Raw genomic sequence first — 27,277 nt, 5'->3', positions numbered from 1 at the left:
TTAAGAGGACCTTTGACAGGCAGAGATGGTGGGACACGACTACCTCTCACACGATCTCCCCACTGATGCCTAGTTCTTTGATCCCCTACCTTCCCCCTTGCCCAGTGTCCGTGCCCTCAGACATCTGGTCTAAACTAACTCAGGTTCCAATTAAGACCTTGTGCCCTGAGAACACTCCACCGACACAAGACCTCATGCAATCCCTCCTGCCCGACAGAACATTTCACTTCTTACACGCCCAAGCTGTGCGAAGCTCATGCCAATCAATGCTTAAGGTGTACGTCATCAGGAAAAACCCCACTTGGCTAGAAATAGCCTCGTAGTCTGTGGCGGAGTCCAAAATTAGACTCCCATTTATACGCTCTAATGTTAATAAAGAGGGGGAGGGTGCGGCCCCTATGTACTTGGTGTCGTGGGAGAAGGAGTTGGGACTTTCTCTGACAAAGGAAGAGAGAGCGACAGTGTTGAAAAATGCCCATGGCTTCTCCAGGTGTATGAAACTTCAAGAAAACCATTTTAAGCTTTTGACCAGATGGTACAGAGCCCCAGAGCTACTACACCACTGGGGCTTGTCCCCTATGAAAGAATGGTGGCGAGGATGCAAACACACTGGCTCACTATCCCACTTGTGGTGGTCATGCCCGGTGATAGCAGATTTCTGGAGGGAGGTGGGGCGACACATAGATCTGATCCTGGGTGAAACGGTGCAACTGACCCCACCATTGATACTTTTAGGCCTACCACACCAGGGAGCTACACTACACAAGCATTCTCTTTTAGCACATTTGTTGGCTGCAGCAAAACTATTGATTCCATTACACTGGAGACAACCTAACGCCCCGACGTCACATGAATGGCTAGCTAAAGTGAATAGTATTTGTAGATTGGAAGAATTGTCCAGTTGGAACAATCGCTCTTACGATAAATACTTTAAGACGTGGTATCCCTGGTTGCATTATAGAGATGTACCACAGTCCAGTACAGAAGCCACAAGTACTAATACGGTATAGATACCATATTAGCTCTATGAAGCAGACTTCCGATTGCCTTGCATACCCCACCCCATCCCCCCCCCCTTCTCTCACCCTATCCCCACTCCCCTCTCTTTACTCTTCTCTTATCTTCCTTACTTCTTCTTCCTCTTTTCTGTATTAGGCGTTCTTATTGAACTTGATTTGTTTTGGAATATTATTTAGATACTTCTCTGTCTAAAGTTGAATTGGCGTGATCTGGAGAGCGTACTTATATCGCCGATTTCAGACCACTCTGGCAGCCAGGAACAATCTCCAGGTGACAACCTATAACCTTTTGTTACCGCATTTATGGTCTTGAAGGAGCTGTTATTAGACATGTAAACTGAGCCAGGACAGTTATGTAACCCTGTCTGACTGAATCGAATGCTCTGTGCCAATTGTACGAAGCCTGCTTTGATTTACTGTTCTCCCTCTTTGTTATGACATTGTTGAAAAACTAAATAAAGAATTGAAAAAAAAAAATAATAATGTATGGGGGAAATGTAAGACTACAAACTGTGTAAGGGGCCCCAAAATTTCTGATGGCAGCCCTGCCCACATGTGAGCGCATTTTGGAAACTACACCCCTCAAAGAATGTAATAAGGGGTGCAGTGAGCTCTTACAGGTGTCTGATGGATTTGTGGAACTCTGGTCAGTGAAAATGAAAAATTTGATTTTTCATATGCACAGCCCACTGTTCCACAAATCTGTCAAACTCCAGTGCAGTGTAAATGCTTACTGCACACCTTGTTACATTCCTTGGGGGGTGTAGTTTCCAAAATAGTATGCCATGTGTTTTTTTTTTTTTTTTAAAGCAACATGGCCCCCAAAAACCAATTCAGCAAAATTTGCTTTCAAAAAGCCAAATTTTGCTCCTTCTCTTCTGAGCATTGTAGTGCTCCAGCAGAGCACTTAACGTCCACATATGGGGCCTTTTCTTAATCGGGAGAAATTGGGCTTCAAATTTTGGGGTCCATTTTTACCTATTACCCCTTGTGAAAAGAAAAATTTGGGGTATCACCATCATTTTAGTGTTAAAAATAAAATTTTCCATTTTCACATCCAACTTCAAAGCAAAGTCGTCAAACACCTGTGAGGTGTTTAGGTTCACTATACCCCTTGTTACGTTCCATGAGGGGTGTTGTTTCTAAAATAGTATGCCATGTGTTTTTTTTTTTTGCTGTTCTGGCACCATGGGGACTTCCTAAATGCCACATGGCCCCCCAAAAACCATGACAGCAAAATTTGCTTTCAAAAATCCCATAGTTGCTCTTTCCCTCTTGAGCCATGTTGTGAGCTTGCAGAGCATTTTATGTCAACATATAAGGTATTTCCGTACTCGAGTGAAATTGGGCTAATTGGGCTAATAACCTAATAGCACTTTTAAAAATGAAAAAAAAAATGGGGCTACAAGTACGGTACATGTTAGTGTAAAAAATGCTGATTTTAATTTTTCTCCTCCACTTTGCTGCTATTATTGTGAAACACCTAAAGGGTTAACAAACTTTCTGAATGTAATTTTTAATACTTTGAGGGGTGTAGTTTCTATAATGGGGTCATTTATGGTGTATTTCTCACAGAAAGGCACGTCAAATGCACTTCAAACTTAACTGGTCCCTAACAAAATTCAGATTTTAAATTTTCGGGAACATTTTGAAAATTGCTGCTATACTTTGAAGCCCTCTAATGTCTTCAAAAAGTGAAAATATGTCAATTTTATGATGTCAACATAAAGTAGACATATTGTATATGTGAATCAATAAATAATTTATTTTGAATATCCATTTTCCTTACAAGCAGAGAGTTTCAAACTTATAAAAATGCAAAATTTTCATGAAATGTTTGAATTTTTTTTTACCAAGAAATGAAGTGACAGTGGTCAAATTTGCAAAAAAGGTCTGTATCCTTAAGGTGAAAAAGGGCTCAGTCCTTAAGGGGTTAAAGGGGTTCTCCACCATAAGGTGATTTTAGCACGTACCTGGCAGGCAGTAATGGGCATGCTTAGGAAGGATCTGCGCTTGTCTTCGGGCTAAATGCCTATGTTGTGAGATTACCATAACACTGGCTAGTTTTTTGTGAACTTATATTTCCTGTTTGACTTTTCTTTTTTTGACTACAAATCCCACAATTCCATTTTCCTCCATTCCACACATCAGTCACCCCACCCATTGAAACATAAATGAGCTGCATCCATTCAAAAGACCTGTGGTTTTCAATCAGGGTTCCTACAGCTGTTGCATTAGTTGCAGATTGATCTCTCTCCCACCAAGCGATCCCTCCACCCACTGAAGCAGACAGGCTCCCTGTCATCAGCTGACTAGTGTGTCAGGTCTCGGCTGCATAGCAAGCTGGGAAAAATCCAAGACAACAGTCATTTTGTATGCTGATAAAAATAAATAGTGGGGTGGAAATCACAGAAGAATTGTGAGAAAACCATCACACAGGTACAGACACTATATTATGAACTATAACTTTACAGCCCCTGTAGCATGGTCAAATTAAAAAAAAAATCCTGGAATACCCCTTTAAATAATGATATTTAAAATAAATAATTAAAAATTGTCTACCCTTTTTGTTGTCGTCCAATTTTAGTTGTAAAAATGTCCGAAAACATCTATGTTAATGTCAGTCCAAATTATAATATCAGTCTTTAATGAGTCTTGAACATAGAAACATATAATGTGTCGGTAGATAAGAACTATTTGACCCATCTAGTCTGCCCAATAATCTGAATCCTATTAATAGTCCCTGGCCCTATCTTATATGAAGGACAGCCTTATGCTTATGCCATGCATGCTTAACCCCTTAAGGACCAAGCATTTTTCTGTTTTTGCACTTTCGTTTTTTCCTCCTCACCTTTTAAAAATCATAACCCTTTCAATTTTGCACCTAAAAATCCATATGAGGGCTTATTTATTGCACCACCGATTCTACTTTGTAATGACATCAGTCATTTTACCCAAAAATCTACGGCGAAACGGGAAAAAAAAATCATTGTGCGACAAAATTTAAGAAAAAACACCATTTTGTAAATTTTGGGGGTGTCCGTTTCTACGCAGTACATTTTTCGGTAAAAATGAAAATGTATCTTTATTCTGTAGGTCCATACGGTTAAAATTATACCCTAAGTATATAGGTTTGATTTTGTCGTACTTTTGGAAAAAATCATAACTACATGCACGAAAATTAACCCCTTAAGGACCAGGCCATTTTACACCTTAGGACCAGAGCGTTTTTTGCACATCTGACCACTGTCACTTTAAACATTAATAACTCTGGAATGCTTTTAGTTATCATTCTGATTCCGAGATTGTTTTTTCGTGACATATTCTACTTTAACATAGTGGTAAAATTTTGTGGTAACTTGCATCCTTTCTTGGTGAAAAATCCCCAAATTTGATGAAAAATGTGAAAATTTAGCATTTTTCTAACTTTGAAGCTCCCTGCTTGTAAGGAAAATGGATATTCCCTCAAAAAAAAATTTTATTCACATTTCCAATATGTCTACTTTATGTTTGAATCATAAAATTGACATGTTTTTACTTTTGGAAGACATCAGAAGGCTTCAAAGTTCAGCAGCAATTTTCCAATTTTTCACAAAATTTTCAAACTCACTATTTTTCAGGGACCAGTTCAGGTTTGAAGTGGATTTGAAGGGTCTTCATATTAGAAATACCCCACAAATGACCCCATTATAAAAACTGCACCCCCCCAAAGTATTCAAAATGACATTTAGTAAGTGTTTTAACCCTTTAGGTGTTTCACAGGAATAGCAGCAAAGTGAAGGAGAAAATTCACAATCTTCATTTTTTACACTCGCATGTTCTTGTAAACCCAATTTTTGAATTTTTACAAGGGGTAAAAGGAGAAAATGTATACTTATATTTGTAGCCCAATTTCTCTCGAGTAAGGACATACCTCATATGTCTATGTAAATTGTTCGGCGGGCGCAGTAGAGGGCTCAGAAGCGAAGGAGCGACAAGGGGATTTTGGAGAGTACGTTTTTCAGAAATGGTTTTTGGGGGGCATGTTTCATTTAGGAAGCCCCTATGGTGCCAGAACAGCAAAAAAAAAAAAAACACATGGCATACCATTTTGGAAACTAGACCCCTTGAGGAACGTAACAAGGAATTAAGTGAGCCTTAATACCCCACAGGTGTTTCACAACTTTTGCATATGTAAAAAAAAAAATTTTTTTTCACTAAAATGTGTGTTTCCCCCCAAATTTCACATTTTTGCAAGGGTTAATAGCAGAAAATACCCCTCAAAATTTGTAACCCCATCTCTTCTGAGTATGGAGGTACCCCATAAGTTGGCCTGAAGTGCACTACGGGCGAACTACAATGCTCAGAAGAGGAGGAGCACCATTGAGCTTTTGGAAAGAGAATTCGTTTGGAATGGTAGTCAGGGGCCATGTGCATTTACAAAGCCCCCTGTGGTACCAGAACAGTGGACCCCCCCACATGTGACCCTATTTTGGAAACTATACCCCTCACAGAATTTAATAAGTGGTGCAGTGAGCATTTACACCCCACTGGCGTTTGACAGATCTTTGGAACAGTGGGCTGTGCAAATGGAAAATAAAATTTTTCATTTTCACGCACGGATCACTGTTCCAAAAATCTGTCAGACACCTGTGGGGCGAAAATGCTCACTGTACCCCTTATTACATTACATGAGGGGTGTAGTTTCCAAAATGGGGTCACATGTGGGGGGGGGGGGTCCATTGTTCTGGTACCATGGGGGCTTTGTAAACACAAGTGGCCTTCAATTCCGGACAAATTTTCTCTTCAAAATCCCAATGGCGCTCCTCTTCTGAGCATTGTAGTGCACCCATAGAGCACTTTAAATCCACATATGGGGTATGTTCTTACTCAGAAGAAATGGGGTTACAAATGGGGGGCTTTTTTCCTATTTTCCCTTGTGAAAATGAAAAATTTAGGGTGACACCAGCATTTTAGTGAAAAAAAAATTTTTTTTTTCATTTTCCCATCCAACTTTAATGAAAATTCGTCAAACACCTGTGGGGTGTTAAGGCTCACTATACCCCTTGTTACGTTCCGTGAGGGGTGTCGTTTCCAAAATGGGGTCACATGTGGGTATTTATTTTTTGGGGTTTATATCAGAACCGCTGTAAAATCAGCCACCCCTGTGCAAATCACCAATTTAGGCCTCAAATGTACATTGTGCGCTCTCACAGCCTTGTTGTGCGCCCGCAGAACATTTTACACCCACATATGGGGTATTTCTGTACTCAGGAGAAATTGCGTTACAAATTTTGGGGGTCTTTTTTTCCCTTTTACCTCTCATGAAAATAAAAAGTAAAGGACAACACCAGCATGTTAGTGTAAAAAAAATAATTTTTTTTACACTAATAGGCTGGTGTAGCTCCCAACTTTTCTTTTTCATAAGGGGTAAAAGGAAAAAAAGCCCCCAAAATTAGTAGTGCAATTTCTCCCGAGTACGGAGATACCCCATATGTGGCACTAAACTGTTTCCTTGAAATACGACAGGGCTCTGAAGTGAGAGAGCGCCATGCGCATTTGAGGACTAAATTAGGGATTGCACAGGGGTGGACATAGGGGTATTCTACGTCAGTGATTCCCAAACAGGGTGCCTCCAGCTGTTGCTAAACTCCCAGCATGCCTGGACAGTGATTGGCTGTCCGGAAATGCTGTGAGTTGTTGTTTTGCAACAGCTGGAGGCTCTGTTTTGGAAACACTGCCGTACAATACGTTTTTTATTTGTATTGGGGGGACAGTGTAAGGGGGTGTATATGTAGTGTTTTACCCTTTATTATGTGTTAGTGTAGTGTAGTGTTTTAAGGGTAGTTCACCCTGGCAGAGGTTTACAGTGAATTTACCGCTAGGAGTTTGCGCTGCGGCGAAAAATTTGCCGCAGCTCATACTTGATGTAGTAAACTTACTGTAAACCCGCCAGTGTGAATGTACCCTGTACGTTCACATGGGGGGGGGGCAAACCTCCAGCTGTTTCAAAACTACAACTCCCAGCATGTACTGACAGACCGTGCATGCTGGGAGTTGTACTTTTGCAACAGCTGGAGGCACACTGGTTGGAAAACCTTCAGTTAGGTTCTGTTACCTAACTCAGTATTTTCCAACCAGTGTGACTCCAGCTGTTGCATAACTTCAACTCCCAGCATGTACTGATCGCCGAAAGGCATGCTGGGAGATGTAGTTATGCAACAGCTGGAGGTACACAACTACAACTCCCAGCATGCAGAGACAGCTGTTTGCTGTTTAGGCATGCTGGGAGTTGCAGTTTTGCAACATCTGGAGAGCAAACATTTAGAGATCACTGTGCAGTGGTCTCAAACTGTAGAACTCCAGCTGTTGCAAAACTGCAACTCCCCGCATGCCTAAACAGCTCTCTGGGCATGCTGGGAGTTGTAGTTTTGCAACATCTGGAGGGTTACAGTTTAGAGACCACTATAGTGGTCTCAGACTGTAGCCATCCAGAGGTTGCTAAATAACTCACCGGCTTCTATCGGATCCAGGGAGCTGCGTCGCCGTCCTCTTCTTCCGCCGATCATCGCCCGCTGCCGTCGCCGATTGTTAAGTGGATCTTCGGCGCCGGTCCCTGTCAGTTTCCCCGTCCTGCCGCGCCTATTGTGGGTGGGCAGAACCGGGAAACCGAAAGTAAAGCCTCCTGCCCCAGATCTGCTATTGTTGGTCGCGTCTAGACCACCAATAGCAGAGATAGGAGGGGTGGCACCCCTGCCACCTCACTCCTATTGCTTCAAGGGGATCGTGGGTGTCTAGGACATCCGCGATCCCCTTTATTTTCTGGGTCACCGGGTCACTATAGACCCGTATGACCCGGAATAGCCGCAAATCGCAAGTGTGAATTCACACTGATGACCCCCCCCCGGGCATTTGCGCGGGGTGCCTGCTGATAGATATCAGCAGTCACCCCGGTCCGGTCTCCGCCCGGCGGGGACCGAAATTCCCACGGGCGTACAGGTACGCCCTTGGTCCTTAAGTACCAGTGAGCAAAGGCGTACCTGTACGCCCTTGGTCCTTAAGGGGTTAATACATTTAAAATTGTCATCTTCTGACCCCTATAACTTTTTAATTTTTCCGCATACAGGTAAGTATGAGAGCTCATTTTTGTTCCATGATCTGAAGTTTTTTTGATCGCTTTTTATTTCTTTTATGGTTTAAAAAGTGACCAAAATATGCAATTTTGGCCTTTGGAATTTTTTTGTGCATACGCCATTGACCATGCGATTTAATTAACAATATATTTTTATAGTTCGGACATTTATGCACACGGCGATACCACATATGGTTATTTTTATTATGTTTATATATTTTTTATATGGAATTTGGGAAAAGGTGGGTGATTTAAAGGGGACTTTTAGGGGAGGAATCATTTGATTCCTCATACAGATCAATGTGGTTGTATAAAACCACGTTGTTCTGTGTGCACTGGGCTCGATTGACAGGCTTTATGATTCTGAGCACCAGAGCCGGGACAGGACATGAGGTAAGCCCTCAGGCTACCTCAGTAGTGGATCGCCCCCCCGCGATCGCGCTGCGGGGGGGGGGGCATTGGTCGATCCACACCACTGGACCACCAGGGATGGAATAAAGGCACCTTTAGACGCTGCTGTAAACTTTAACAGGGCAATCTAAAGGGTTAATAGCCATCCGCGGTGATCGCGGCTATTAATGCCGGCCAACAGCAACAGGAATTAGCTGGGGGCCAGCCGGTATGAGGCGGGCTCAAGTCGGGACCCCGCGTCATACCAAATTAACGGCCATTGGACGAGTCCAGGGGTTAAACTCCTTCACTGTATTTGCAGTGACCACTTCTGCAGGAAGGCCATTCCATGCTTCCACTACTCTCTCAGTAAAGTAATACTTCCTGATATTACTTTTAACCCCTTCCCGCTATTGGACGTATGCATACGTCCAGGCGAACTACATGTTCGCGCAAATGGACGTATGCATACGTCCAAGCGATCTCCTGCTCTGCCGCGGGCAGCGCAAGAGATCGCCGGCGGGACTCAGCTGTCAATCACAGCCGGAGTCCCACCGCAGCTGCCGGGGCCGCGATTGCGCCGGTCCCGGCAGCATTAACCCCATAGATGCCGTGATCAGTTCTGATCACGGCATCTATGGTGTTTGCAGGGGGACCGCTCCCCCCCTGCCCACCAACGGCGGAGCCGCGATAAAATAAGGGGGATCGGGGGTGTCCAAGACACCCTCGATCCCCCTGAAGAGATTGGAGTGAGGTGGCAGGGGTGCCACCCCCTCCTATACCTGCTATTGATCGGTGGAGCGACCGACCAATAGCAGACTGGGGGCGGGGGGGTTAAAGTTCGTTCCCCCCTGCTATGCCCACCCATCGGTGTCCGGGCACAGCGGGGGGAACCGTGTACTAGCGGCGGCGGCGGTCACTTACCCGGCGGCGGAGCTCCAGATGACAGCGGCGGCTGTGATCATGGCGGCGGTGGAGGTGAGTATGGCGGCGGCGTGTCCGGGAGTCTGTTGCCTAGCAACATCTGCAGGGCAACATTTTGGAGAGTGGTCTCTAAACTGTGGCACTCCAGATGTTGCGAAACTACAACTCCCACCATGCCTTGACAGCTGTTTGCTGTGTTGGCATGCTGGGAGTTGTAGTTTTGCAAGATCGGGTTCAGGCTAGAGGTCACTGACAGTGGTCTCTAAACTGTAGCCCTCCAGATGTTACAAAACTACAACTCCCAGCGTGCCCAGACAGCAGTTTGCTGTCTTAGCATGCTGAGATTTGTAGTTTTGCAACATCTGGAGGGCCACAGTTTAGAGACCACTGTCAGTGATCTCCAGCCTGAACCCCTCTAAATCTTGCAAAACTACATCTCCCAGCATTCAAGAACAGCAAAATGCTGTCTCGGCATGCTGGGAGTTGTACTTGCGTGCCTCCAGCTGTTGTATAACTACATCTCCCAGCATTCCCTTTGGCAATCAGTACATGCTGAGAGTTGTAGTTCTGCAACAGCTGGAGGCACACTGGTTGGGAAATACAGAGTTAGGTGATAGGTTCTATTACCTAACTCAGTATTTTCCAACCAGTGTGCCTCCAGCTGTTGCAAAACTACAACTCCCAGCATGCACGTTCTGTCAGTGCATGCTGTGAGTTGTAGTTTTGCCCCCCCTCCCATGTGAATGTTCAGGTTACATTCACACTGGCGGCGGATTACAGTGAGTTCCCCGCTTCAAGTTTGAGCTGCGGCAAATTTTCCGCCGCAGCCCAAACTCCTAGCGGGAGGCTCAGTGTAATCCGCCGTCAGTGTGAATGTAACCTAAAAACACTACACTACACTACCACAAAATAAAGAGTAAAACACTACATATACACATATACACAGACCACCCCCCCACCCCCCCAATAAAAATGAAAAACGTATCCAACGGCAGTGTTTCCAAAACGGAGCCTCCAGCTGTTGCAAAACAAAAACTCCCAGCATTTCCGGACAGCCATTGACTGTCCAAGCATGCTGGGAGTTTTGCAACAGCTGGATGCACCCTGTTTGGGAATCACTGGCTTAGAATACCCCTATGTCCACCCCTATGCAAATCCCTAATTTAGGCCTCAAATGCGCATGGTGCTCTCACTTTGGAGCCCTGTTGTATTTCAAGGCAACAGTTTAGGGCCACATATGGGGTATCGCAGTACTCGGGAGAAATTGCCTAACACATTTTGGGGGGCTTTTTCTCCTTTTACCCCTTATGAAAAGGTAAAGTTGGGGTCTACACCAGCATGTTAGTGTAAAAAAAAACATTTTTGTACACTAACATACTGGTGTTGCCCCATACTTTTAAATTTCACAAGCGGTAAAAGAAAAAAAGCCCCCAAAATTTGTAACGCAATTTCTCCTGAGTATGGAAATACCCCATATGTGGGCACAAAGTGCTCTGCGGGCGCACAACAAGACTCAGAAGGGAGAGTGCACCATGTACATTTGAGGTCTAAATTGGTGATTTGCACAGGGGTGGCTGATTTTACAGCGGTTCTGACATAAGTGTAAAACAATAAATACCCACATGTGACCCCATTTTGGAAACTACACCCCTCACGGAATGTAATAAGGGGTACAGTGAGCATTTACACCCCACAGGTGTCTGACAGATCTTTGAAACAGGGGTCTATGAAAATGAAAAATAACATTTTTAATTTGCACAGCCCACTGTTCCAAAGATCCGTCAAATGCCAGTGGGGTGTAAATTCTCACTGCACCCCTTATTACATTCCGTGAGGGGTGTAGTTTAAAAAATGGGGTCACATGTGGGGGGGGGGTCCACTGTTCTGGCACCACGGGGGGCTTTGTAAATGCACATGGCCAAATTCTCTCTCCAAAAGCTCAATGATGCTCCTTCTCTTCTGAGCATTGTAGTTTGCCCCCAGTGCACTTCACGTCTACTTACGGGGTATTTTCATATTCAGAAGAGATGGGGTTACAAATTTTGAGGGATATTTTCTGCTATTATCCCTTGTAAAAATGTAAAATTTGGGGGAAAACAAGCATTTTAGTGTAAAAAATATATATTTTTTTTTTACATATGCAAAAGTCGTGAAACACCTGTGGGGTATTAAGGTTCACTTTATCCCTTGTTACGTTCCTCAAGGGGTCTAATTTCCAAAATGGTATGCCATGTGTTTTTTTTTTTGCTGTCCTGGCACCATAGGGGCTTCCTAAATGCGACATGCCCCCGAGCAAAATTTGCTCTCAAAAAGCCAAATAGGACTCCTTCTCTTCTGAGCATTGTAGTTCGCCCGTAGTGCACTTCAGGTCAACTTATGGGGTATCTTCATACTCAGAAGAGATGGGGTTACAAATTTTGGGGGGTATTTTCTGCTATTAACCCTTGCAAAAATGTGAAATTTGGGGGGGAAACACACATTTTAGTGAAAAAACATTTTTTTTTTTTACATATGCAAAAGTCATGAAACACCTGTGGGGTATTAAGGCTCACTTAATTCCTTGTTACGTTCCTCAAGTTTCCAAAATGGTATGGCATTTTTTTTTTTGCTATTTTAGCACTATAGAGGCTTCCTAAATGCAACATGCCCTCCAAAAACCATTTCAGTAAAACGTACTCTCCAAAATCCCCTTGTCGCTCCTTCGCTTTTGAACCCTCTACTGCGCCCGCCGAACAATTTACATAGACATATGAGGTATGTGCTTATTCGAGAGAAATTGGGCTACAAATTCAAGTATAAATTTTATTCTTTTACCCCTTGTAAAAATTCTAAAATTGGGTCTACAAGAACATGCAAGTGTAAAAAATGAAGATTTTGAATTTTCTCCTTCACTTTGCTGCTTTTCCTGTGAAACACCTAAAGGGTTAAAACACTTACTGAATGTCATTTTGAATACTTTGGGGGGTGCAGTTTTTATAATGGGGTCATTTATGGGGTATTTCTAATATGAAGATCCTTCAAATCCACTTCAAACCTGAACTGGTCCATGAAAAATAGGGAGTTTGAAAATTTTGTGAAAAATTGTAAAATTGCTGCTGAACTTTGAAGCCCTCTGATGTCTTCCAAAAGTAAAAACATGTCAATTTTATGATGCAATCATAAAGTAGACATGTTGTATATATGAATCAAAAAAAAATTATTTGGAATATCCATTTTCCTTACAAGCAGAGAGCTTCAAAGTTAGAAAAATGCTAAATTTTCAATTTTTTCATCAAATTTGGGGATTTTTCACCAAGAAAGGATGCAAGTTACCACAAAATGTTACCACTATGTTAAAGTAGAATATGTCATGAAAAAACAATCTCTGAATCAGATTGATAAGTAAAAGCATCCCAGAGTTATTAATGTTTAAGGTGACAGTGGTCAGATGTGCAAAAAAGGGCTGCGTCCTAGAGCTGAAAATGGGCTGCGTGGTTAAGGGGTTAAACCTTTGCCCCTCTAATTTAAAACTATGTCCTCTTGTGACAGTTTTTCTTCTTTTAAATATGCTCTCCTCCTTTACCGTGTTCCCTTTTTGTATGTAAAAGTTTCTATCATATTCCCTCTGTTTCTTCTTTTTCCCAATTTATACATGTTAAGGTCCTTTAAAGGGGTACTCCGCCCCTAGACACCTTATCCCCTATCCAAAGGATAGGGGATAAGATGTCAGATCGCCGCAGTCCCGCTGCTGGGGAGCCCCGGGATCCCTGCTGCGGCACTGCGCTATCATTACAGCACAGAGCGAGTTCGCTCTGCACGTAATGACGGGCAGTACAGGGGCCGGAGCATCGTTACGTCATGGCTCCGCCCCTTGTGACGTCACAGCCTCCAGTACTGGATACAGCCTCCAGTACTGTGCACAATATTACAAGTGAGGTCTCACCAGTGTTCTGTACAACGGCATGAGCACTTCTCTCTTTCTACTGCTTATACCTCTCCCTATACATCCAAGCATTCTGCTAGCGTTTCCTGCTGTTCTATTACATTGTCTTCCTACCTTTAAGTCTTCTGAAATAATTACTCATAAATCCCTCTCCTCGGATACTGAGATCAGGACTGTGTCAAATATTCTATATTCTGCCCGAGGGTTTTTACGCCCCAGGTACATTATCTTGCACTTGTCCACATTAAATTTCAGTTGCCAGAGTTCTGACCATTCTTCTAGTTTTCCTAAATTCTTTTCCATTTGGCGAATCCCTCCAGGCACATCAACCCTGTTACATATCTTTGTGTCATCAGCAAAAAGACACACCATACCATCGAGACCTTTTGCAATATCACTAATGAAGTTATTAAACCAAATTAGTCCCAGTACAGATCCCTGAGGTACCCCATTGGTAACAAGACCTTGCTCTGAATATACTCCATTGACTACAACCCTCTGTCGTCTGTCATTCAGCCACTGTATAATCCACTCAACAATATGGGACTCAAAGCTCAATGACTGTACTTTTTAGTTTACTTTGTAGTTAAGTAGTTGGTGTTCATGTAAGTTTGTGAATGAAAGGCTAGAAGACTAGCTACTAGCTTCAAGTACCTAATATTCCTAACAGCTAAAATATTCAAGGTGAAGAGTGACATCTGCTGGCATTAAAGGAGAAGTCTGGTGATATACAACTTACCACCAATCCAAAGTATAGGGGATAAGTTATAGATTATGGGGGGTTCTGAGTGCTGGGAACTGGATCTCCTGAACGGGGCCCCCGGCAGTCTGCTGGAAGGGGGCATGCCAACCCACTGCACAGAGCTCTGGCCAACACGCCCCCTCCATGTACCCCATAGAGATACATGGAGGTGGTGTGCTGGCCGCGGCTACCTGCAGGGGTTGGAACGGCCGCTTCCGGCAAACTGTCTGGGCTCGAGCAGGAGATCGCAGGGGGTCCCAGTGCTCGGACCCCCCGCGATCTATAACTTATCCCCTATTTTTTGGATAGGGGATAAGTTATAATTCACGAAACTACTTCTTGTAGTTGTTAGGGTTTTTTTTTGGAGCTAATGATATTGATGACCTTTTTGTAGGGCAATTCATCAACAGTTCATCAGCTGACTAAAGGGGTGAAGGTGTTATGCCTAGTACTGAAGCTACCTCACAATCAAGTGAATGTGACTGAGCTGTAATGCTGGGGTCTGGCACTAACAAATGCATATGTGGTGTCCCGGTACAGGACCTTGTCCTGTCCCTCGTCTAAAGTCCCCTCAGCTAGAGCATTATCACTAGGTCCAGAACCAACCTGAACCAAGTCTGGACTTTCCATGTACATTGCCCCATGCCCTTATGTGAAAATTATTGTGGAGGGGGTGCAGTTAGAGGTCCTTATTGATACGGGTTCCCAAAGATGTGTTCTATAGATATTGGGGGACTGAAATGTTGTGTGAACCAGATGATATGGACTTTAAAGTGATGTCAGGGAACAGGAAACCAGTACCCAGGTATAGGTACTGGGAGCCCACTATACAAGTGGGAGAGTATGTCCTTCCGGGACAAGGTGTCATTATAACAAATGTAACTGATAAAGGGGCAGCTAAGTTCATCTTAGGGATGAACATTATGAGGCATTGTTTTGATGAGATCATAGGGTCCTTGCATGCATCTCTCCCTCACATGTCACCCTCAGGCCGGCAAGCTGCGTAACACCATCTGAAGACTCTGCAAGCTGAACAGAAGTTCGACCGTCCAGACTGCTCACGGAGCCAATAAAAGTTATCCAGAACCATGGTGGACCCAGCTGCAGATAGGGGATGAGAATACCCCCAGGGATCCAATCGGCGGAGTCATCTAGGTGGCCAAGCAACATCAGGATGCCTACAGCAAACACCCCACCGATTTTGGCTAGACCACGATGATCCAACATCGGATCCTAACAGGTGATAGTTCTCCAACCAAAGAAAGACACTGCCCAGTGGCCCCTGGTATGTACCAGAGGGTGAAAAAGATGTTGACTGAGATGAAGGAGGCTGATGTTATCAGGGAGAGCCAAAGTCCTTGGGCTGCTCCCTTAGTCCTCGTCAAGAAGAAAGATGAGACCATCAGCTTCTGTGTGGATTACCGGAAGCTGAATAATGTCACCCACAAAGATGCCTACCCTCTGCCTCGGATTGAAGAATCCCTGATTGCCCTAGGATCCGCTGCCTACTTCTCTACTCTAGACTTAAATAGTGGATATTGGCAAGTGCCGATGGCAGAAGATGATCGTGAGAAAACAGCGTTCGTGACACCGATGGGGCTCTTCGAATTCAAAAGTATGATTTTTGGGCTATGCAACGCCCCTGCCACCTTTCAACGCCTAATGGAACGATGCCTAGGACACCTTAATTTTCAGAGTGCGTTACTATATCTGGACGATGTTATAGTCTACTCCAAGAGACTTACCAGGAGCATCTGGACCACCCGAAGGAGGTGTTTTAAGTCCTAATCCAACATGGACTCAAGATCAAACCCTCTAAGTGCCATCTACTGAAGCCACGAGTCCATTATCTCAGTCATGTGGTCAGCGCAGAAGGTGTCCAGCCTGACCCAGAAAAAGTGAGTGTTGTCAAGGACTGGCCTACCCCCTGCACAGTGCAGGACATCATAAGCTTCCTCTTATCACTGGCTACTACCGGCGCTTCATCCCTCACTTCGCCCAAATTGCTGCAAAGGGGTACTGCGAAGGAGAATTATAACGGGAGACTTCCGATCCAGTGGGGTGAAGAACAGGAAACGGCGTTCCGGGCTTTGAAGTACCTACTCACCGAGCCGCCTATCCTGACTATGGCCAGCCCTTCAGGTTGTACACAGATGCCAACTTCCAAGGCCTGGGAGCTGTTCCGTCCCAGGTGCAAGACGGGAAAGAAAGGGTGATAGCCTATGCCAGGGTGATAGCCTATGCCAGCCTTGGTCTGGGCCGTGACCGAAAAGTTTAAGGACTATCTAGCGGCCACCCCTTTCACTGTGTACACCGACAACAACCCGTTGGCACATTTGAATACTGCAAAATTGGGAGCCATTGAGCAGCGTTGGGCCTCCAGACTGGTCAACTACGACTTCAACATTAAATATCGAAGTGGCAAGTCTAACGTGAACGCTGATGTGCTATCCCGTATGGCCCCTGGCAAAGAGCCACCTGTTGAGGATGAGTGGGAAGACCTGGAGATGCCCCCATTCTATCAGTGGTTCGTTTATCGGAATGTCCTGACTACACAAGAAGACGGTGAACCTGAGCCTACCAAGGTTCCTGAGGACCTCTATACCTGGAAGACTCTGCAGGACCAAAGTGGAGTCATGGGGGATCTGTTGGACTACCTACTCCTGAAGAAGGTACCAACCCGTCTACGCCGGTCACAATGTGACAATGAATTGAAGAGATTGTGGTGGCAAAGAAACCGACTGTTTGTCCATAAAGGACTGCTGTACAGGAACTCGCTGGATCTAGCCTCTGGTAAATGACTCCATCAGATCCTGATTCCTAGAAGAGATGCTGCAATGGTCCTGAATGCCTATCACGACCGGTCGGGACACTTTGGGATTCTACAATGTCTGGCTACACCTACGCCTTTACCATGGTAGACCACTACTCCAAGTGGGTAGTGGTAGTGCCTGTCAAGGACCTCACGGCGAAGACTGCTGCGCAGATGTTATTTTCCAACTGGGTCCAGCCCTGGGATGTCCGGAGTCAGTCCTCACGGACCGGGGAACAGCTTTTGAAGCTCAGTTGTTCCAAGAATTGTGTCAGTTTCATGATTGTAAGAAGCTCCGGATCACCGCCTACCACCCTCAGGGGAATGGATTGTGTGAACGTATCAACCAGGTCTTCATACACATGCTGCGAGCAGCGTCAGTATTCAAGCAAGAAGAGTGGTCCCAGTTATTGCCTGAACTGTTGGAGATATACAATTATACCATCCACTGCTCCACGGGGTACACGCCTTTCTATCTTATGATGGGACGACATGAGCAACTTCCCAAGGACCGAGCCTTTGAGTTGCAAGCACCCTTCAACAATTCTCCACAAGCCTCGCAAGACTGGGTCTCTGAACATCAAAGGAGAATTCAGGAAGCAAAGGAGATTGTAAAGAAGAAAATGGGGGCGAGGCCCAAGAACGTCAGCAGAGAGACTACAACCGCCACGCATCTGCTAAGCCATTACAACTGAGAGACAGGGTTTGGCTAAGGAAGTTCCCCAGAACTCACAAGTTAGATTCCATCTGGGAGACGGAACCTTAGACCATCACTGCCGTGCCATACCCGGACTCAGAAAACATACCAATCAGATATCAAGACTAACAACATTCATAAATACAGTATACACATAGTATTTGGGATTAAGAAAAAGAGCAAGGTCCAGCTCCCAGGAAAAACGAATAAAATTCAAAATTTTAATTCAAGCCATTAAAAATGAGTGAACAAAAATAGAGGGAGGGAAATAAAATCATAGCAGAAACGCCGACGCGTTTTGGACCATATAGTCCTTAATCATGCCATGATTAAAGGGGTAGTCCAGTGGTGAAAAACTTATCCCCTATCCTAAGGATAGGGGATAAGTTTGAGATCGCGGGGGGTCCGACCGCTGGGGCCCCCTGCGATCTCTCTGTACGGGGCCCCGGCTCTCCGCCGAGATAGCGGGTGTCGACCCCCGCACGAGGCACCGGTCCACACGCCCCCTCAATACATCTCTATGGCAGAGCCGGAGATTGCCGAAGGCAGCGCTTCGGCTCTGCCATAGAGTTGTATTGAGGGGGCGTGTCGGCCGCCGCCTCGTGCGGAGGTCGACACGCCCCCTTCCCGCGGGCTGTCGGGGCTCCGTACAGGAGATCGCAGGGGGCCCCAGCGGTCGGACCCCCCGCGATCTGCAACTTATCCCCTATCCTTAGGATAGGGGATAAGTTGCTCACCACTGAATCACCACTGGACTACTCCTTTAAGGACTATATGGTCCGAAACGCGTCAGCGTTTCTGCTATGATTTTATTTCCCTCCTATTTTTGTTCACTCATTTTTAATGGCTTGAATTAAAATTTTGGATTTTATTCGTTTTTCCTGGGAGCTGGACCTTGCTCTTTTTCTTCATCCCAAGTCTTCACTCCAAACATGCGGTTGGATGTTGTCCGTGCTTCCTACCTACACTTGAAGTCCTTCTCTTCTCAAGAACTTATATGGTGGTGAGCTGGTTTTCCTTTTTCATTGACTTTTTGTTATATACACATAGTATATAAACTTCATTAGGGGAACATTCAGAATTCAGTACACATAAATCCGAAGGAAAAAAAAATATATATATATATATATATATATATATATATACACACATATATATATATATATATATATATATATATATATATATATATATATCACCACTACAAAAATTAAGTCTTACGGACTGTAACATGCTATAACTCAGTCAATACCACTGTTATGCATTAATGTCATGCACTGATATGTTCTTTTGTCTTTTACCTGTGCATGATGCTATTCCTGGCCAGAAGGTATTCCTGTAGATAACTAAAAATACATGTATCCAAATCCAGAGTTCTAGGGGTAAGTGTGTAGTACCGATAGACACTAGCAGCTAAGGCATTGGGCAGAAAGCCTCAGGCAACCCAATCCGCAACCAGTGTATAACTCTAGAAAATAATAGGTGGTATAATAATGTATGGTATACCATCTAAGGTATGTCAAAAAAGAAAAAAATTGATAGTGAGATTTATTGCAGTATGTAGTAGCATTACTGTCATTATACATACTTCTAGTCGTGTATTAGTCTATTTGTCAGTCAAGAAAGAAAAAAAATCAAATGTCAGTCAAATGTTATTTGTTATTGAATTTAAGTCAATAGGTGCATAATAAAGTAAAGTAAAATGGAGATACCAAAAGGAGGTCTAGATAAATTCATACCATCCTGTTGCTGATCCAATTCCCAACAATCCTGTTTGTATGTTAATTTTGGAGCTTGTATGGACATTTCACTATGCACAAACACTCTATACCGTTATTCAGCTACAGCCTGAATATGGACATTTGTATTAATGCTCAGCACTGCATCCGGCCCTATGGTCTTTCCGTTCCTCTATCCTAGAGGACATACGTCGAGGACGACTTATATTAAGTAACGGGGTTTGTGGTGTCCCGGTACAGGACCTTGTCCTGTCCCTTGTCTAAAGTCCCCTCAGCTAGAGTCCCTCCATTCATATAGGGCTCTCCTACAGGGCTTCCCCTTGGTTGCCTCGTGTAAAGTGTGTTTATATTTATTTCATGTATAGAAAATATATGTACAGGACCTTAGTGGTCACATGAGATACGGTTGTGATGTATAAAATGTTCAAGGACCTTAGAGGTCATGTAATGTACCCAGAGTTCACTGGGTTCATAACTTACAGGTTTGCTGACCAATGAGCTTTGTCCAGCCCCTTATTATATAAAGGGCTATAGTCAATCAATTCTCTCATTCTTAGTTCCTGCTCTTGTTCATGCTCTTGAGACTGTTCATGCTGGGAGTTGTAGTTTTGCAACAGCTGGAGGCACACTGGTTGCGAAACACTGAGTTAAGTAACAAACGCTCAGTGTTTTGCAACCAATGTGCCTCCAGCTGTTGCATAACTACAACTCCTTGCATGTATGGTCCGCCATTGCTTGCTGGGAGTTGTAGTTTTGCAACAGCTGGAGGCTTGCCCCCCCCCCCCACGGGTGGGTTTACAGCAAGTTTTCTGCTGCAAGTTTGAGATGCGGAAAATTTTCCGCCACAGCTCAAACTCCCAGCTCAAACGCACTATAAACCCAACCATGTAAATGTATCCTAAAAACACTACACCTACACAAAATAAAAAGTACAACACTACATATACACAAACCCCTACACAGCCCCCCCCCCCCCCCAAAAAAAAAAAAGTCTTGTACGGCAATGTTTCCAAAACAGAGCCTCCAGCTGTTGAAAAACAACAACTCCCAGTCTTGCCGGACAGCCACTGACTGTACAGGCATGCTCGGAGTTTTGCAACAGCTGGAGACACCCTGTATTTTTGTCTCGGATTCAAATCCCCAAATTAGGCCTCAAATGCGCATGGTGGTGTTGCCCCATACTTTTAATTTTTGCAAGCGGTAAAAGGTAAAAAAGACCCCCAAAATTTGTATACGCAATTTCTCCTGAATACAGAAATACCCCATATGTGGGCGTAAAATGTTCAGAGGACGCACAACAAGGCTCAGGAGTGAGAGCGTGCTATGTACATTTGAGGTCTAAATTTGTGATTTACACAAGGGTGGCAGAATTTTCAGCAGTTCTGACATAAACGCAAAACAATAAATACCCACATGTGACCCCGTATTGGAAACTACACCCCTCACGGAATGTAACAAGGGGTATAGTGAGCCTTAACACCCCACAGGTGTTTGACAAATTTTTTTTAAAGTTGGATGTGAAAATGAAAAAAAAAATAAAAAAATCTTTTCACTAAAATACTGGTGTTATCCAACATTTTTCATTTTCACAAGGGAGAATAGGAAAAAAAGCCCCCCAAAATTTGTTACCCTATTTCTTCTGAGTGAGAACATAGCCCATATGTGGATGTAAATTGCTCTGCTGGCGCACTACAATGCTTAGAAGAGAAGGAGCGCCATTGGGATTTTGGAGAGAGAATGTGTCTGAAATTGAAGGCCATGTGTGTTTACAAAGCCCCCATAGTGCCAGAACAGTGCCCCCGCGCCCACATGTGAACCAATTTTGGAAACTACACCCCTCATGTAATGTAACAAGGGGTACAGTGAGTATTTACACCCCAAAGGTGTCTGACAGATTTTTGGAACAGTGGTCCGTGAAAATGAAAAATTACATTTTTCATTTACACAGCCCACTGTTCCAAAGATCTGTCAAACACCAGTGGGGTGTAAATGTTCACTGCACGCCTTATAACATTCTGTTAGGGGTGTTGTTTCCAAAATGGGGTCACATGTGGGGGGGTCCACTGTTCTTGCACCACGGGGGGCTTTGTAAACGTACATGGCCCCCGACTTCTATTCCAACCAAATTCTCTCACCAAACGCGCTCCTATGGCGCTCCTTTTCTTCTGAGCATTGTAGTTCGCCTGCAGAGCAATTAAAATCCACATATGGGGTATTTCCATACTCAAAGAAATGGGGTTACACACTTTTTCTCCAATTACCCCTTGTGAAAATGAAAAATTTGGGGTAACATCAGCATTTTAGTGAAAAAAATCAAATTTTTCATTTTCCTGTCCAACTTTAGCGGAAATTTGTCAAACACCTGTGGGGTGTTAAGGCTCATTGTACCCCTTGTTACGTTCCTTGAGGGGTGTAGTTTCCAAAATAGTATGCCATGTGTTTTTTTTTTTTTGCTATTCTGGCACCATAGGTGCTTCCTAAATGCGACATGCCCCCCCCCCCCCCAAAACTATTTCAGCAAAATTTGCTTTCCAAAAGCCAAATGTGACATCTTCTCTTCGGAGCATTGTAGTGCACCATCAGAGCACTTGATGTATACACATGGGGTATTCCCATACTCAGAAGAGATGGGGTTACAAATTTTGGGTGGCATTTTCTCCTATAACCCCTTGCAAAAATGTAAAATTTGGGGGGAAACCAGCATTTTAGTGAAAAAAAGAAATTAATTTACACATCCGACTTTAACGAAAAGTCGTGAAACACCTGTGGGGTGTTAAGGCTCAATCGACTCCATGAGGGGCAAAGTTTCCAAAATAGTATGCCATGTTGTGTTTTTTTTGCTGTTCTGGCACCATAGGGGCTTCCTAAATGTGACATGCCCCCCAAAAACTATTTCAGAAAAACTTACTCTTCAAAATCCCATTGTCACTATTTCCCTTCTGAGCCATGTAGTGCACCCACAGAGCACTTGACATCCACCTATGAGGTATTTCCTTACTCGAGAGAAATTGGGTTACAAATTTTGGGGGGCTTTTTCTCCTTTTACCCCTTGTAAAATTTCAAAAACTGGGTCTACAAGAACATGCGAGTGTAAAAAATGAAGATTTTGAAATTTCTCCTTCATCTTGCTGCTATTCCTATGAAACCCCTAAAGGGTTAGCACTCTTTCTGAATGTCATTTTGAATACTTTGGGGGTGGGGTGGGAGACGGGGGTGCAGTTTTTATAATGGGGTCATTTATGGGGTATTTCTAATATGAAGACCCCTCAAATCCACTTCAAATCTGAACTTTTCCCTGAAAAATTCAGATTTTGAAAATTATGTGAAAAATTGGAAAATTGCTGCTGAACTTTGAAGCCCTCTGATGTCTTCCAAAAGTAAAAAACATGTCAACTTTATGATGCAAATATAAAGTAGACATATTTTATATGTGAATCAATATATCATTTATTTGGAATATCCATTTTTCTTACAAGCAGAGTGTTTCAAAGTTACAAAAATGCTAAATTTTCAAAATTTTCATGATATTTGGGGATTTTTCACCAAGAAAGGATGCAAGTAACGACGAAAATTTACCACTGTGTTAAAGAAGAACATGTCACGAAAAAACAATCGTGGAATCAGAATAATCGGTAAAAGCGTCCTAGAGTTATTAATGCATAAAGTGATAGTGGTCAGAATTGCAAAAAAGGGCTGCGTCCTTAAGGTGAAAAAGGGCTCAGTTCTTAAGGGATTAAAGACTCCATTCGGGATGGAGAGACTCCATTCGGGATGGGAAGCAGAAGATGCTGGCTGAGATACTCGAGAACCAAGATTGGGCGAACAGAAACACCTTTCATGGGGAACACAAAGAGGTTGGAATAAACCTTGAAAACGTTCCCCTGAAGAGTAAGAGGCGACCAACCACCCGAGAAAGGTCGGCGGGTGGGGGGCGACCCATCAGATCGAGAAAGGCCTACGGGTGCCTGATGGGGCCGCAAAATGGCCTGAACAGATAGCCGACCTCTGGGAGGGACGGGTCCGGAAGGAGGAAGCCCTCTTCCCGTGAAGGCACCCGGCCGGACCCTTTGCTGGTACCCTGTGTGGCAGCAAAGGTCCGCAGAACCCGAAGGAGGACTTACAACGGAAAGTGGTTCTGTGAGCCTTATCCAGAGGTAATAAAGAACTCTTTTCTGCCCGACGCCTCACTTCCTGAAGGTGCCGTCCACATTCCAGGCTTTAAACCACATGGAGGGACGGTGGCTACCAGGTAGCTTGTGGCAAAGGCAGCACAGTGGCTACGCATGGAACAGAAAATCTCCAGCTGCGGAGCATTGGGAGCTAGATTAAATAAATCCTCCAGAGGGATCTTGGAGACTACCCTGGCGGAGTTGGGAGACCATACTGAAAGGGCCCTTGACCCCCAGGCTGATGCAAAAGCAGGAAGATCCTGCTGTCTCAAGGCAAAGTTTGCCAAAGTCTCCACCTTCATGTCGGCTGGATCTTGAAGGCAGCCGCATCAGCCAAAGGCCCAGAGGCGCCTTAGAGAGGCGGGAGACCGGTAGATCCACAGTTGGAGAGGAGGTCCACCGAGCAAAGAGGTCCTTGGCGAAGAGATACAGCGCTTGAACCTTCTAAGATTCCTGAAACTTTTTGTCAGGATGCCTCCAAGCGGATACCAGCAGGGCGTAAAATTCAGCATGAGAACTGAGGGTCTTGGGTGTCGGTCGGGCACGAACAAAAGGAGACTTCTGGAGCCACGTCCGAAGTTCCTGGGTCCTTTAGATGGAGGGTATATCTTATGGCCAAAACCAATGAGTACACCATATCAGGAATCCGTGCGTTCCTTTAAGTCGGAGGCCGAATCAGAAACCTCATCCACAAGTTCTCTGGGAGAATGGGAACGAGGTGAGGCAGCCCTGGAGGTTGGGCACAATTAAAGGAAGCTTCTGGAGCCACGTCCGAAGTTCCTGGATCCTCTAGATGGAAGGTGTCTCTTGTGGCCGAGACCAATGAGTGCACCATGTCCGACATATCCATGTGGTCCTCTGAATCAGAGGCCGAATCTAAAACTGCATCGGCAAGTTTTCCAGGTGAATGGGAACATGTGAGGTGGCCTTGGAAGAGAGGGAGATTGACCAGATACGCAGGTCTGGAGAGCCAGAGTGGCGACCATGGGAGCGTCCTCTAGGGGAGCGACGCTTGCTACAGGGCGGAGTAACGGAGCGATGCCTGTGAGGGGAGCGTCCGTGCCTGCCAGAAGACTCGGAGGATGAGTCAGATGAAAAACACCACCATGACGCTGCGAGAGCATCAGTATAGGAGGAGAATGGGACTCTCCGGAGGGCCGGGAGGGCCTCTCCAATGCAGTCACCACATAATGGGAGACCTGAGCCAAGTCGGATATAGACTGGGGGAGGGAGAGAACCCAGGCTGGAGGGGGGGCCGAACCCACCGGGTCTGGTAGACAACTGGGGTAGAATAGCAGGAGGGTCTGGGGGAGCAGTGGAGCAGGCAGAACAAGTGGTTCCGCAGAACCAGACATTTTTGAGATACAGCTTTTACAGATGTAATGAGTGGCTAACACTCCAGATAACTATTTAGAGGGAGCAAATGGGTTCAGCAGAACCAGGCATTTTGGAATTACAGCTTTTACAGACAAATGATGAACTAATGCTCCAGTTGTCTGTGCAGCCCAAGTCTGTGACCCCAGGGCAGCTGCTGGGAGGAGAACTCCGTTCTAGTAGAGAAATGCAGGCCAATAGCAAAAGAGGGGCGGGCCAGGAGCAGGGGCACTGCTGATTGGCCTCTGCCTCTCACAACGCGCGCACAGCGCTGATTGGAGGCTAATTTGCGCCTCTCAGAGGAGCTATAGCACCCTCACATTCTGACAAGAAGGTCAGTAATGGCGCCCACGCCCGCTCCTCTCTCCGAGCTCACAAGTCATTCGCATATGCGCTCGCGGGGAAGCGAGCAAGACGCCGCCGGCAGCCAACTGCTGCCGAAAGTGAAAGTAAGCCGGCGCTTCATGCGCCCGCATAGTAAAAACGCTGCGGCTGTCAGCCGCTTAAAGAAACACACACACATATCTCTCAGGAAAGTGAAAAGTATAGTGCCCTCTGAATAAAGCTGTGCCCCAGTCCAAAAACTGCTCCTGCTCACCCCAGTTTTTTCAATAAATATAGAAAAAAAAACCTGTCCAGGCCAGCCCCTGAGAAAAAGTGGGCAAAAAGTGAGGGTCTCCAGAGGTTGCAAGGCTGTACCTAGGAGAAAGGGAATATACTCACCTCAGTCAGAAGAACTTACCTCATGAAGTCTTCTATGAGGTCTTCAGTCAGCTTTCTGTCACCTGCATCACGCCGAGCTACCATGTGCGAGCGAGGCAAGCAGGGAAATAGGGGGACCCGGACCCATGAGGTACAACCCCAGGTGCTGACCGTTGGCGAGAGGGGGTTAACACCGCATATAAGCAATGTCTGTGCCCCCTCAATCGCAATGGGGAGACAGTGAGCTGCAGTTCCCGAATCCCCACCTGAAAACATGAAAGAAAAAGGAATAAAAAACTAACACATCCCCAACTAGGAAAATAATAAAACAGAAGACCTGGTCTGGAGAGAACTCCAGACCATGTCCACCTCCAAGGGGTTCTCCGGTGCTTTAGACATCTATCTTTAGACAGCTATCACGCCCCCTCCCGTAGGCTTGCATTGAGGGGCGGAGCGTGACGTCACACGCCGCTGGCCTTGTGGTCGTCGGTAATCAGACCCGGAGAGAACACGCTCCGGGGACTGATTACAAACGGGGAGCCGCGTGCAAGATCACGGGGGTCCCCTGCGGCGGGACTCCCGTGATCAGGCATCTTATCCCCTATCCTTTGGATAGGGGATAAGATGTCTAAGCACCGGAGAACCCCTTTAAGACACTAAGTTGAAACTGATTACCTCAGGTGCCTGTGGGCGGGTATACCCTGCTGGGAGGAGCCGACTTCTCTTGTTGCCATAGAGTCGAACCTCCTAGTGCAGTCGTCTTCAAACTGTGGCCCTCCAGATGTTGCAAAACTACAACTCCACGCATGCTGGGAGTTGTAGTTTTGCCTCATCTGGAGGGCCACAGTTTGAAGACCGTTGTCCTAGTGACAGCAGCATACACCCATGGTCTGTGTCCCCTAATGGAGCCAATAGAGAAAATTGTTTTTGCCTACGGTCGGGAAACCGCATACGGGCAAAAACTAACCCGACCAGAGGCTGCGGTTCACTCCGGTCGGCTCATAGACATACATTAAATACGGTTCCCAAATACGGCTGAGTGCGGGCGCCGCGATTAAGCCCCGCCCCCTCCTCCCAGCCATATACGGGAACCGTATTTAACAAATGTGGTGTGAACCCAGCCTAATTTTGACAGAACAGAACGGGTCTAGACGGCCGTGTGAACGTAGCCTTACACCTGCTGAATGTCAGCATTCCATTTTTGCTGAAGGATACATCTGACACAATCGCTAACGCAGTGTGAACCGAGCCCTAATATTTATTTCTTCATTCAAATAATTTTTACATCATGCAGCTGAATAAAATTTTTAAGCTCCAAATTTCACTAAATGATGGATTTATGTATACATTTAAGGGCTAATATACAGCCAGGAACCAAATTCTTTATAAAGCTACTATAAAGTTTAATAATGCAAATTTATTCCCTAGGTAACTAGAGGGACAGTCTCCAATAGAGGTACATTTGGAAAGTATGCTTACTTCTTAGAGCATAAGTTTACACGTGAAGTGTTGTGAAATAGCTTACGGTTCTGCTGCAGAGGTTAATGACACAAATGTCTATCAGGCTTTGCTGGAAGTTATAGCTACACCAAACCTCCGAACACTGCATTAAACTGTGTGTGTGTGGCGGGAAAACGAAGGAGCGTGAACGTAGTAGCGCCAGCCATAGGTCAATG

General features: G+C 45.0%; 1 protein-coding gene across 5 annotated transcripts in view; it reads right to left on the bottom strand.

Annotated features, from left to right (window-relative positions):
* The window catches only part of LOC130365708 (signal-transducing adaptor protein 1-like), a 219,909-nt gene that overhangs the window by 191,806 nt on the left and 826 nt on the right, over positions 1-27,277 (bottom strand). For 2 of the 5 annotated variants that reach the window (XR_008891898.1, XM_056568887.1), the window contains exon 1: positions 27,081-27,219. The exons of 1 other annotated variant lie outside the window; for it this stretch is intronic. Coding sequence is in view for 1 of the 4 variants with exons in the window: in XM_056568887.1 (XP_056424862.1) it covers position 27,081 (1 nt within the window). In the remaining 3 variants the exon portion in view is untranslated. Of the gene's footprint in view, positions 1-18,918; positions 19,086-27,080; positions 27,256-27,277 lie in introns of those variants that run through there. 2 more of the 5 variants (XM_056568890.1, XM_056568889.1) reach the window with 2 other exon arrangements.

Source organism: Hyla sarda, chromosome 1, assembly GCF_029499605.1.
Source record: "Hyla sarda isolate aHylSar1 chromosome 1, aHylSar1.hap1, whole genome shotgun sequence".
NCBI classification, from domain to species: Eukaryota; Metazoa; Chordata; class Amphibia; order Anura; family Hylidae; genus Hyla; species Hyla sarda.
Note: the sequence above shows the minus strand (reverse complement) of the source record. Positions and strands in the feature narration are given on the sequence as shown.